The sequence below is a fragment of the Grampus griseus genome (assembly GCF_964374135.1).
Source record: "Grampus griseus genome assembly, chromosome: 8".
Lineage (NCBI taxonomy): Eukaryota > Metazoa > Chordata > Mammalia > Artiodactyla > Delphinidae > Grampus > Grampus griseus.
This window is the reverse complement of record NC_139002.1, coordinates 98480430-98491472: the sequence shown is the minus strand read 5'-3', so window position 1 is coordinate 98491472 and position 11043 is coordinate 98480430. Positions and strand designations below refer to the sequence as shown.

The window sequence follows — 11043 nt, the reverse complement described above, 5'->3', positions numbered from 1 at the left end:
GGGTCTCTTGGTCTCCTGGGAAGGGGTGATTAAAGAGTCCTACAGTTCCCATTTCCTACTCATGTTGGCAGTGGCTGAAACTCTACGTCTAACACAGCGTTATCATACTGGGTTTTTCTGGGCGTTTTGTTTTACTGTCAGTTTACTTATCTGAATCATTTGTTAGATTACATGGTCCTGGAAGGCTGGTGCTGTTTCCATCTTGTTTATTAGTTTCCTCAAATCTTATCACTGCATCAGAGCTCAATACATATTTATTGAATCTTGTTGAATTTATGTTGCTAGATAGTGCGGTAACAGCCATTACCCAGAGGTTAAAGTTATGAGTTCAGGGAGCAACAGGGCATTCCCGTTGTCTCTTGTCCCAGGATCGAGTTAGCAAGCTGGTGTAACAGTAGGTCAGATTGTCAGAGAAATCTTGAGTTCAAATATTCTGTCCTGATGTCTTCATACACGACACATATTATCAGTCATTCTGAATGTAGGGTCACGGTGAGGACGACAGAGGAGAACTAGACTGGGGTAAGTAGATCTGGATTCTTAGTCTTCAGCCTTGTTGCCAACTGAGACCCTGGGCCGCTCCTCTTAGGGCCTCAGCTTTCCCATCTGCAAAAGGAGGTTGGAGCAGATGAACCCAAACATGTCTTCCAGGTCTGGCCTCCTCTGATTTTGCAAGTCGCACCCTAGCACTATATAAGGCGGGGCCTGGTTTCTGCAATCCCAGGCTGATGTGATTTCAGATCAGTTCCGGCTCCATGGTGAATCTGACACCAACACTCTAACTTGATACTGCCGCTGGCCAGCCCCTTCCAGGCGACTCACAACTTGCAGTTACTGATGTGAAGTTTTTGGATGCAGTGAACTCATTTCAAAAAGGATCCAATCCCATGTGACAGGGGAGGGCAGTACAGTCACAGACACACCAACACCCGCATTCTCAGAGAAGGCAGTGGGAGGGGTCATTTCTCTCCACAACTCATGAAATATTTTCCTTTTGGTCCCACAGACTCCTTTCTACTCCACGAAACCACTATTGTGCAGGAGAGAGAGGACACACATCATTCCAACACGTACACACGCATTTGTGTAAAGTCTGATAAAATACAACTACACAATCTCTCTTTAAAACCTAGTCATCCCCTGAAGTGTCTGTAATTTTTAAAGAGCCCAACGCGCTCCCACTTTCTAGTCGGATGCCAAGCGGGTGAGACTTTAGCGCACCCCTCTTCCCTCAGGTCCTCCAGCGCCGACGACGCTCTATGTGACCGCCGCTAAGGCGGGCCGGGCTCGCATCTCTCTAGCCAGCTCGTCTGCTCTATGGTCTGCGCCGGGCTTCCGGTGGCGGGACGCTGGGCCGCGCACGCGGGAAAAGCCTCCCCAGCGTCCCCCCCATCCCCCGCGTCCCCACCCCCGCTCCGCGTCCCCCAGCGCGCCCACTGCCCGTACCCGGGCCGTCGCGAGGCGACAGCTTGAGAAGGTGGGTGGTCGCCGTCCCCGTTCCCCAGGAGGGCGCGGGCCCTGCTCCCCCGCGGGATGCGCGTGATGGACCATTCCGCGTTGGAATCCGCGGGCGGCGGGCGAATCCATTTTAGGGGGAGGGGAGAACTGTGGGTCCGGGACCGCGTCGCGGCGGGGGCTCTGGGAGGGAAACCCTGCACTCTGAGCTGGGTTGGGGCGCGGGCGAGGTGCTGCCTCCCGGGCAGGTCCTGGGGCTCCGCTGCTTGTTGCCATGGCGCCCGGTGGAGTGCCCAGAGTGGGTGTCTGGTTGGGATGTAAGCGCTACTTCAGGCAGGCCTGGTTTTTCAGCCCGGGCTGGGCCTGGCCCCTGGAGTTCGGCAGAGCCGGCCTGTAGGTTCCCAGGCTGAGGAGATCTTGAGACATCCCAGGCACAGCAAGGGTTGCCACTTGGCTCCATCCGTAGGCAGAATGAGGTGTTGTCCTTTGTACTTATTTATCTCCCTCTCTCGAATTCAGATTCCCAGTCTGCCGTGTATCTGCACACTTAACAGCGGCAGGTCAGCATGGCAGAAACACTGGAGTTCAACGACGTGTATCAGGAGGTGAAAGGCTCCATGGTAAGAAGGGTTTGGGTTTTTAATACAGGTGGAGGGAGGGAGGTGGAGTAGACGTTTTGTTTACTAACAAGAGCTTGTCTTGATGAGGTAGCAGTATCATCAATGTAGCGACTTTGGAAAAGGAGTCAGAGTATGATATGTACTTGGTGTTTCCTCAACAAGAAGCAATCCTGAGAGAGTATAAAAATTATACAATGTTAGAATCTGAAGGGACCACACCTGCTGCTCAGCCCTGAATCCGAAACTGAGGACCTGCAAGGGTTCTGGATCAGGGCCAGGATTAGAATCCACATTTTCTGGCTGCTTGTCTCCTGTTGGCCCTCACCCCTTCAGCTGTTGTTCCTGCGTTGCTATCTGGCCAGCCCAGAAGGGGTGCTGGGTGGGACTGACCCTGGTCTGCATTGTGTGCTGTTCCCGTGCATTTGGACCTGTTTTTCCAACAGAATGATGGTCGGCTGAGGTTGAGCCGCCAGGGCATCATCTTCAAGAATAGTAAGACCGGCAAAGTGGACAACATCCAGGCTGGGGAGTTGACGGAAGGTATCTGGCGCCGAGTAGCTCTGGGCCACGGACTTAAACTGCTCACGAAGAACGGACATGTCTACAAGTACGACGGCTTCCGGGAGTCGGTGAGGTGTCCTGTTGCCATAGCCCCCTTTTTACTGTGCCGTCTTCTTGATTTTTAACCTTCTAGAGAGAAGTGGGGCTCCTTTTTCTGATAACCATGTAAATGCTAGTTTGGGCTCCTTAGTGCAGGACCATTGAAGCTATTAAGCAATCAGTGTTCAGCTTTGGGTGTCAGTCTTGGGAGTTTCTTTGTGCCTTGACTCCGGAAGTGTTTCTGCTGTTTTGATTTTTTGGTGGTTTCTGCCTATGGCCTCTCTCCAGGTTCAGGGTCTTACCTGATGCTTTAGTTTGGGTTTTGTTTTTTCATTTTGAACTGCTTGAGTTAAAGACTTCATTTCATCTTCGTTTCCACTTTCACTAAAGCAATACCTGTACAAAGTCAGAAAACCATTGTGAGGTGCATAGCCAGGAATGTCAGTCATTTACTCCTCCCCCAGCCTGAGAGCCGGTCTCCAGAAACAACCTTTTCCAAAAGCCTTTTTTTTTTTTTTTTTTTGCGGTACGCGGGCCTCTCACTGTTGCGGCCTCTCCCCGTTGCGGAGCACAGGCTCCGGACGCGCAGGCTCAGCGGCCATGGCTCACGGGCCCAGCCGCTCCGCAGCATGTGGAATCTTCCCGGACCGGGACATGAACCCACGTCCCCTGCATCGGCAGGCAGACTCTCAACCACTGCGCGACCAGGGAAGCCCTCAAAAGCCTTTTAAATAGCTTTATAGCTGAGACTTTAAGTCAGTGTGGATTTCTGATAAAAGGTATATTGGACAGTTTCTCAGAAATAGATAATCCCAGAATGTTCAAGTTTGTGTTAAGGCCACTGGGGTTTACTGGACTTGTTCTCTCCCTTCTACTCACAGGAGTTTGAGAAACTCTCTGATTTCTTCAAAACTCACTATCGCCTGGAGCTCATGGAGAAGGACCTCTGTGTGAAGGGTTGGAACTGGGGAACAGTGAAGTTTGGTGGTGAGTCTTGCGGAAGATTGAGGTCTGGGGGGAGAAGGAAGGATGAAGGGTTTCAGCCTTTAGCTTGTTCTACTCTCTTACTGCCACTGTTTCTGATTTCCTGTCAGTTTGTAATTTATCATGTACTTGAATCGAGGACCAGCGGTGCACTGTGCCTAGTCCCTGGGGTACAGTATTAACAAAATAGCCTCAGTGCCCTGTCCTTAGGGAACCTATAGTCTGGCGGGACATAGTTTATGCAGAGCCAAGGGGAGAGCTTGTGGCTCGATACGCCTTTTCCCCCAGGGCAGCTGCTTTCCTTCGACATTGGCGACCAGCCGGTCTTCGAGATACCTCTTAGCAACGTGTCCCAGTGCACCACAGGCAAGAATGAGGTGACCCTGGAATTCCACCAGAATGACGATGCAGAGGTCTCTCTCATGGAGGTGCGCTTCTATGTGCCTCCCACCCAGGAGGATGGCGTGGACCCCGTTGAGGTGAGGCCTTCCCCGGTTGCCTTGGGAGCAGGTGGTGTGGAGCAGGCCCCAGACAGCCCAGGGGTGGGGTCTCTGCTGCTTGATTACCAGTGTGTGCTTTTGCAGGCCTTTGCCCAGAACGTGCTGTCGAAGGCGGATGTGATCCAGGCCACTGGAGACGCCATCTGCATCTTCCGGGAGCTGCAGTGTCTGACTCCCCGAGGCCGTTACGACATCCGTATCTACCCCACCTTTCTGCACCTGCACGGCAAGACCTTTGACTACAAGATCCCCTACACCACAGTGCTGCGTCTCTTTCTGCTGCCCCACAAGGACCAGCGCCAGATGTTTTTTGTGGTAAAAGCAGAAGCCGCTGGGGGTGCATTGCCCTGGGTTTTGCCCGTGTCTTTAGTAGACGTATCTCACCAGTGTTTAGTTCACCAGCACGTTCCTGTGGAGCACTGACTGGTGCTGAACTTGGTCGGCTCTTCCTTCCCAGATCAGCCTGGATCCCCCCATCAAGCAGGGCCAAACCCGCTACCACTTCCTCATCCTCCTCTTCTCGAAGGACGAGGACATCTCCTTGACTCTCAACATGAACGAGTGAGTGTGTCCCTGGCCCAGGCAGGAGGCAGGTGTGCCAGCAGAAGGCAGCAGTGCTCGTGACCACGTCTTCCTGTTTGCAGGGAAGAGGTGGAGAAGCGCTTTGAGGGGCGGCTCACCAAGAACATGTCAGGGTCCCTCTATGAGATGGTCAGCCGGGTCATGAAAGCCCTGGTGAACCGCAAGATCACAGTCCCAGGCAACTTCCAAGGGTGAGAGTACAGGCCTGGGCCCGTGGCCTGCTGGGGATGGGCTGTGCCGTGTCTCCGTGGTAAAGCTGTCCTGGGATGGGAATGCAGCTGGTTGGAGGCCTGGTTGGGTTGTGGCTTGATGGCGTCAGTTGCCCCCATCATAGCAGCGTAGTGAGGTTTACTCACTTGAGGGCCTGAGCACACAGTGCGTCTCCTGCTACTGAGGCGGCACTGACTGAGCTCCCTGCACCTGCCACCAGGCACTCGGGGGCCCAGTGCATCACCTGCTCCTACAAGGCCAGCTCGGGGCTGCTGTACCCACTGGAGCGGGGCTTCATCTACGTCCACAAGCCACCTGTGCACATCCGCTTCGATGAGATCTCCTTTGTCAACTTTGCCCGTGGTACCACCACCACTCGTTCCTTTGACTTTGAAATTGAGACCAAGCAGGGCACTCAGTATACCTTCAGTAGCATTGAGAGGTGAGAGTCTCTGTCAGTCACTTCCTGGGCATCCTGGTCCTGACCCAGCCTCGACCGGGAAGGCTGGCATGGCCTGGGGTACTCTCCAGGGTTGGGACTCTTCCCTGACTCCCCAAGCCTCGAGCAGGACTTTTCTTTTGCTTCCTGGAATTTGGTCCTCCTTGGAGTGCTCAGGCCTTGGCAGCCTCTCCATTGCTTTCTTTCTGTAATTAAGAAAAAAGTCGTTCTCCGTATTACGAAAGCTCTATGTGTTTGGTATTAGCCCTTCTCCTCCACTGCCCCCGTGAGGGAAATGCTATCTCCCTCTTTCCTGGAATGAGCTTTGTGCCCGAGAACACGCAGCTAATGTTTATTGAGTGCTCGCCGTGGGCTAAACGTTTTACAAACATCTTCACATTTAATCCTCATAACAACCCTGAGAAGTATGAGATACAGACCAGTAAAAAGATGAACACGTCCCCTCCACCTGCATCCTCCCCTTGCTCTGTGCATATTGGTAAATAGGTGCACCTCCCTCCCCACCTTTTATTTCCCAGAACTCTTGAGACCATGTAGGTTTCCTTCAAGGCTAGTGCCTGACTCTTTCTTCCTGCCGTCTTCCGGGAGTCTCTGAGCTGTTGGGTTGGAATAGTGCGGTCAAGAGCTCCAAGCCCCACGGTCTGTCCTGGCCCATGGGTGTCAGGACAGCATGGGGTCCACCCCTGTGCTGGCCCTGCCTGTCTAGTAATGTGGTGCATCTCTCCTCACAGGGAGGAGTATGGAAAACTGTTTGATTTTGTCAATGCAAAAAAACTCAACATCAAAAACCGAGGATTGAAAGAGGTACCTGTGTGTGTGGAAAGGATGAGCCTCTCTCCTGTTCTTTCTGCGGGGCGAAGGGGCAGGGGTTCGTCTGGCTTCTTTTTCACTCTCTTTTCTCTTCTTACTCTTATAGAAAAAAGAGGTGCGTGTGACCCCTTCCCCCTCCTGGTGCAGGTTTCCTCAGCATGACCTTAGAGCAGTCTCTGCAGCCCCTCAGGAGCCCCCAGTGGGGCTGGGAGGGGGAGGGGCTTGGACTAACCCCGCCAGCAGGAAGTCTGGGGCAAAGGCCCTGCACGTTGGCTGCGTGTGGACAATCCAGCCCCAGGGTCTTCTGGGCGCTGCTCTGATCTACTCACAGGCATGGGGAGCGCTTTTTTGAGTCTACAGGCACCGGGGTGGTTTGGCCCTCACTCTCACCTCTGCCCTGACTAGGGCATGAACCCCAGCTATGATGAATACGCCGACTCCGACGAAGACCAGCACGATGCCTACTTGGAGCGGATGAAGGAGGAGGGCAAGATCCGGGAGGAGAATGCCAACGACAGCAGTGATGACTCAGGAGAAGAAACCGGTGGGCTCCCCTTGGCAGTGCTGTGCATGGGGGCGGGGCGGCTCTTCCGTGGGGCGGGGGCTGGGCGTCTGGGATTTCCATGGGGGCAGAGTTGATGTATCCTGTGCTCTTTTTCAGATGAGTCATTCAACCCAGGTGAAGAGGAGGAGGATGTGGCAGAGGAGTGAGTTTTGGGTCCCCCTCGTGGGGGTGAGGTGGCGGCCTGTAAACTTAGGGGACCAGAATATTTCTGGACATTCCCACGTGTCAGCGTTACCTACGGACCGAGGGTGGAAAAGTGACCTCCCGTGAAGTGATACGTGGAAGTGTCTTGGAGGTTGTCAAGATGCTTTGTAAGTACAAGGCACATTGTGGAGCCAGAAAATGACAGTGGAGAGAGAATGGGAGTAAGGATCAGTGCGTGCCAGCTTCCCAGCTGGGAATCACTGGGTCAGGCGTTGCATCGTGGTGTCCCCACCTGTGAGATGGCAGTGTTCTCCCCGTGCCGTATCCATCGAGACTCTTGATCGCTGATGTCAGAAAAGACTCAGACTGACTTTAGCGTAGGAGGGAATTTTACAAGCTCGTGTAACTGGAGAGTCTGGTGATAGAATTGGCTTCAGGCACTTGGACCCAGCTGCTTATAAGCTGTGGGGAATCTTTTTATTTCTTCTGATTTCCTTATTTTTAGATAGGTTTGCCCCATGCGGTGTTAAATGATCCTGAGAAGCTTTGGACAGGCTTAATCCTACTGGTTTAACACCCAGAAATGCCAGTTTGCTCAGAGCAGTGGTAAACAATGTGGTTACTGCCCCTTCCTGAGTCTGAGTTACTAGGATGTGCTCTGATGGGCCAGAACTAAGCCATTTACCTGCCCTTAGAGCCTGTGGTTGGGGTAGGCCCTTCCTGAATGGGGCAAGGTGGTTCCCAGCAGGAAATTGGAACTCTCTTAATTCAGAAGAATTGGGAATGAATGTTGGGTGGCAAAAAGAAAAAAAAAAAATCTGCTGGAGTTCACTAGTTGTGCTTGCCACATATTTATGAGGTCAGTGAGCAAATGCTTGTGAAAATGCCTTGAAAACGGCTCAGCACCGTTGAGGTGTAAAGCAGCTCCACCTTCTGAGGAGCTCCAGGTGCAACAGGTACTGGGTTACACTGGGTTGGACTGAAGTTGGTTTTCCCCGCTTTTTATATAGTAACTAATTATCTCTTCATCGGAAAAGACTACAGGGCAGATTAAAACGATTAGATCAAAGGAAGCGGTGAAATGGACTTGGGGCATGTTCTGGGCAAGGCCAGACAGTGGTTTTGTCCCCAGGAATGTGGGGACGGTGTAGGACCTGGGTTAGGTAGGGCATGACCAAGGAGAGCCCCTGGAGCGCATTGGTTCATTTGTTTCTCGCTGATTGATTTAGCAAGTAACCCATTGCCATGGCTGGGTCTGGAGAGGATGTGGTTGAAGCCACCTCAGCACAGGGGAGGAGGCAGGGTTGGGGCCTGGTGGGGGGAGGCCGTGGTCCTCCTCCCTCTCTCCTTTCTGGGCAGGTATCTTTGGGCTCATTTTCTTCCTGTCCTGAGCTTGCAGGGTGCTGTCCTCTCTCCCCGAGTCTAAGCCCCACTCTCCTTGACAGGTTTGACAGCAACGCCTCTGCCAGCTCCTCCAGTAATGAGGGTGACAGTGACCGGGAAGAGAAGAAACGGAAGCAGCTTAAAAAGGCCAAGATGGCCAAGGATCGCAAGAGTCGCAAGAAGCCCGTGGAGGTAGAGACTCTGCTAAGTGGGAGGGCGCTGGGGAAGCTGTTCTCTTTACCTTCTCCTGTCCTCCACCAGTAGGGCCTGCTGACCGGTCCTCCGGGGCTGATTTTTATAGTCAGTGATGATGGCCTTGAGGAATGAATATCTTGGAAATTTTTCACTCTGGCCCTTGAGATAATCAGCTTCTGGGAGCTTTGAATTGGGGGCAGGCTTCTTCTGTGCCAGGAGCCCAAGGAAAGGGGCCCCTAGTGAGCTTGACCCTGGGGTGCAGAGGGGAGGAAGACATTGTCTTTGCCCTTGGGGAGCTCTCAGTCTGGCCTGACGCTACTTAGTCTTCTCTCCATTTTATCCCCCTAAGAAATTGTCCAGATAAGTTCTTTGGGAAAACGGGGCGGGGCGGTTTGTGGAAATAGACGGCCGAAGGCATTTGGGTTCTTACGTAGGTAAAGAAAGGCAAAGACCCTAACGCCCCCAAAAGGCCCATGTCTGCCTACATGCTGTGGCTCAACGCCAGCCGAGAGAAGATCAAGTCAGACCATCCTGGCATCAGTATCACGGATCTTTCCAAGAAGGCGGGCGAGATCTGGAAGGGAATGTCCAAAGAGAAGAAAGAGGTATGTAGCAGCAGACATGAGGGGTTGGTGGGACTTTGTTGTATTGGTTTAGCCTATGTCAGGGAAGAGGCCTCATTTTTCCCTGTGTTTTTCCTGTGTGTGTGTGTGTGTCTGTGTGTGTGTGTGTGTGTCTGTGTGTGTGTGTGTGAGACAGGAGTGGGATCGCAAGGCTGAGGATGCCAGGAGGGAATATGAAAAAGCCATGAAAGAATATGAAGGGGGCCGGGGTGAGTCTTCCAAAAGGTGAGTCTTGGGAACAAAATGGCCCCGTAACCGCTTTCTTGGCAGGTATGTTTGCAATTCCAGGTTGAGGATCGGGGTGTTAAAGATAATAGATACGCTTCTGACTGTGGTGGGCAGTGCTCCTCAGAGCTGGGTAGGCAGTTGCCCAAGTATGGGTAATGTGCTAGAGAATTGCCCAAGTCACTGGGATAAATATGGCTCATTTTCCTAAGAGGGTCAGTTTGATTTGAAGGTATGGGGAAATGAAAAATACTCGTTATTATGGAGCATAATTCACATGGATTTTTCAAGAGAAAGTAAGAGGTTTTAAGTACTTTTTGCATATAGGGCTGCTTCAGGCTGTAGCTCTTGGTTCTTCCGGTTATTCATTTATGACGTGCTCCCTTGGGGCACTTGGGGCTGAGGTGGCTGGCTGTGCACATTCAGAGTGAGCTGGGCAGTGTGGCTGGGATTGGGAAAGGCCCTGTTAAAGCCAGGAGAGATTTGGCCTTGACCATGGGTGGGAACTTGAGGGCCCAGCCCCTTTCCCCTCTTGCTAATCTAGGGATAAGTCAAAGAAGAAGAAGAAAGTAAAGGTAAAGATGGAGAAGAAATCAACACCCTCTAGGGGCTCGTCATCCAAGTCTTCGTCAAGGCAGCTGAGTGAGAGCTTCAAGAGCAAAGAGTTTGTGTCTAGCGATGAGAGCTCTTCAGGAGAGAATAAGAGCAAAAAGAAGAGGAGGCGGAGTGAGGTGCAGCAGGAGTCGGGGGCTCTGGAGCCTGGGAGGGTGAGGGGCGTCTGAGTTGGTGGGGCAGGTGTTTCTGGACCAAGGGTTGTGGTTGGCCCTTGAGAGAAATGAGAGGTGGAATTCTGTGGTTCTGAAGGCTAGTGCTGGAGTCTAGGGATGGGCTTGGGAACTGGGGGCTCTTCACTGAAAAGGCTGGGGGCACACCTGGACTCGACACCTTTCCCTTTAAGAGACCTTTGGTTTTCAGGACTCTGAAGAAGAGGAACTAGCCAGTACTCCCCCCAGCTCCGAAGACTCGGCGTCAGGATCTGATGAGTAGAGAGGAGGAAAATTCTCTCTTCTTGGGCTTTACCCTGTCACACCCCCAGTCTCCGCGCCCCGTGTTTTGGTACCAGTTTCTCCTCGTGTGAAATGTAGTCCTTGGATTCCATGCCATCTGAACAAGCTCTCCTGCTCGTATGCACTTCCCTGGGGCAGCAGGGGAGGTGTCTTACTCTGCTGCGTCACAAGGATGGCTCCTTATAATTAGGGGAGAGATTGGGTGGGAGGCAGGGCAGTGCAGGATCCAAAGCCTTGTCTTGCTTTCCCTACCTTTGGGATATAGCTGCTGCTTGTCCTGGTCAAGTTGCTGCAAGCAGGGGTCATGTGAGGTCAGGTCTGTAGCTCCTAACCGGGGCCTATTTCTACTTTTATTTTGTATTTCTGGTCTGTGAAAAATCAACATTTAATAAAGGGAACTGACTTTGGAAACCATGTCCTTATGCCTTCTCTCTAGCCCTGTTGTATTGCTGCCACTTTTGTGTTTACTGCACTCTTCTGACCCTTCATCTGGGAAGCAAGTCTCCAGGTACATCCTGTTCTGTTCCCGACTGGACAAGCATCGTTTTTCACTCTGTTCTGCTGGGATGGGCCACCTGAGAGTCTAGAAATGAGAGCTGATCTGATTAGGAAGTGTCTCT

General features: G+C 52.5%; 1 protein-coding gene across 1 annotated transcript; it reads left to right on the top strand.

Annotated features, from left to right (window-relative positions):
* The first annotated feature begins 1371 nt into the window (after positions 1–1371).
* SSRP1 (structure specific recognition protein 1) lies at positions 1372–10829 on the top strand. The gene is made up of 17 exons (XM_082660406.1): positions 1372–1477; positions 1975–2075; positions 2519–2704; positions 3557–3662; positions 3948–4138; positions 4244–4474; positions 4617–4720; positions 4804–4932; positions 5172–5393; positions 6143–6215; positions 6627–6765; positions 6883–6928; positions 8376–8505; positions 8943–9113; positions 9268–9356; positions 9901–10087; positions 10332–10829. Exons 2-17 carry the CDS (start codon positions 2022–2024, stop codon positions 10401–10403), a joined length of 2130 nt encoding a protein of 709 aa, XP_082516532.1. The 5' UTR covers positions 1372–1477; positions 1975–2021; the 3' UTR covers positions 10404–10829.
* The last annotated feature ends 214 nt before the right edge of the window (positions 10830–11043 follow it).

Excerpts from the sequence above, each read along its gene's own strand:
- SSRP1 (XM_082660406.1), top strand. The coding sequence starts at position 2,022 with ATGGCAGAAACACTGGAGTTCAACGACGTGTATCAGGAGGTGAAAGGC. Across the intron at positions 4,721-4,803 it reads TTGACTCTCAACATGAACGA|GGAAGAGGTGGAGAAGCGCT; the intron begins GTGAGTGTGTCC and ends TCCTGTTTGCAG. Across the intron at positions 6,766-6,882 it reads TGACTCAGGAGAAGAAACCG|ATGAGTCATTCAACCCAGGT; the intron begins GTGGGCTCCCCT and ends GCTCTTTTTCAG.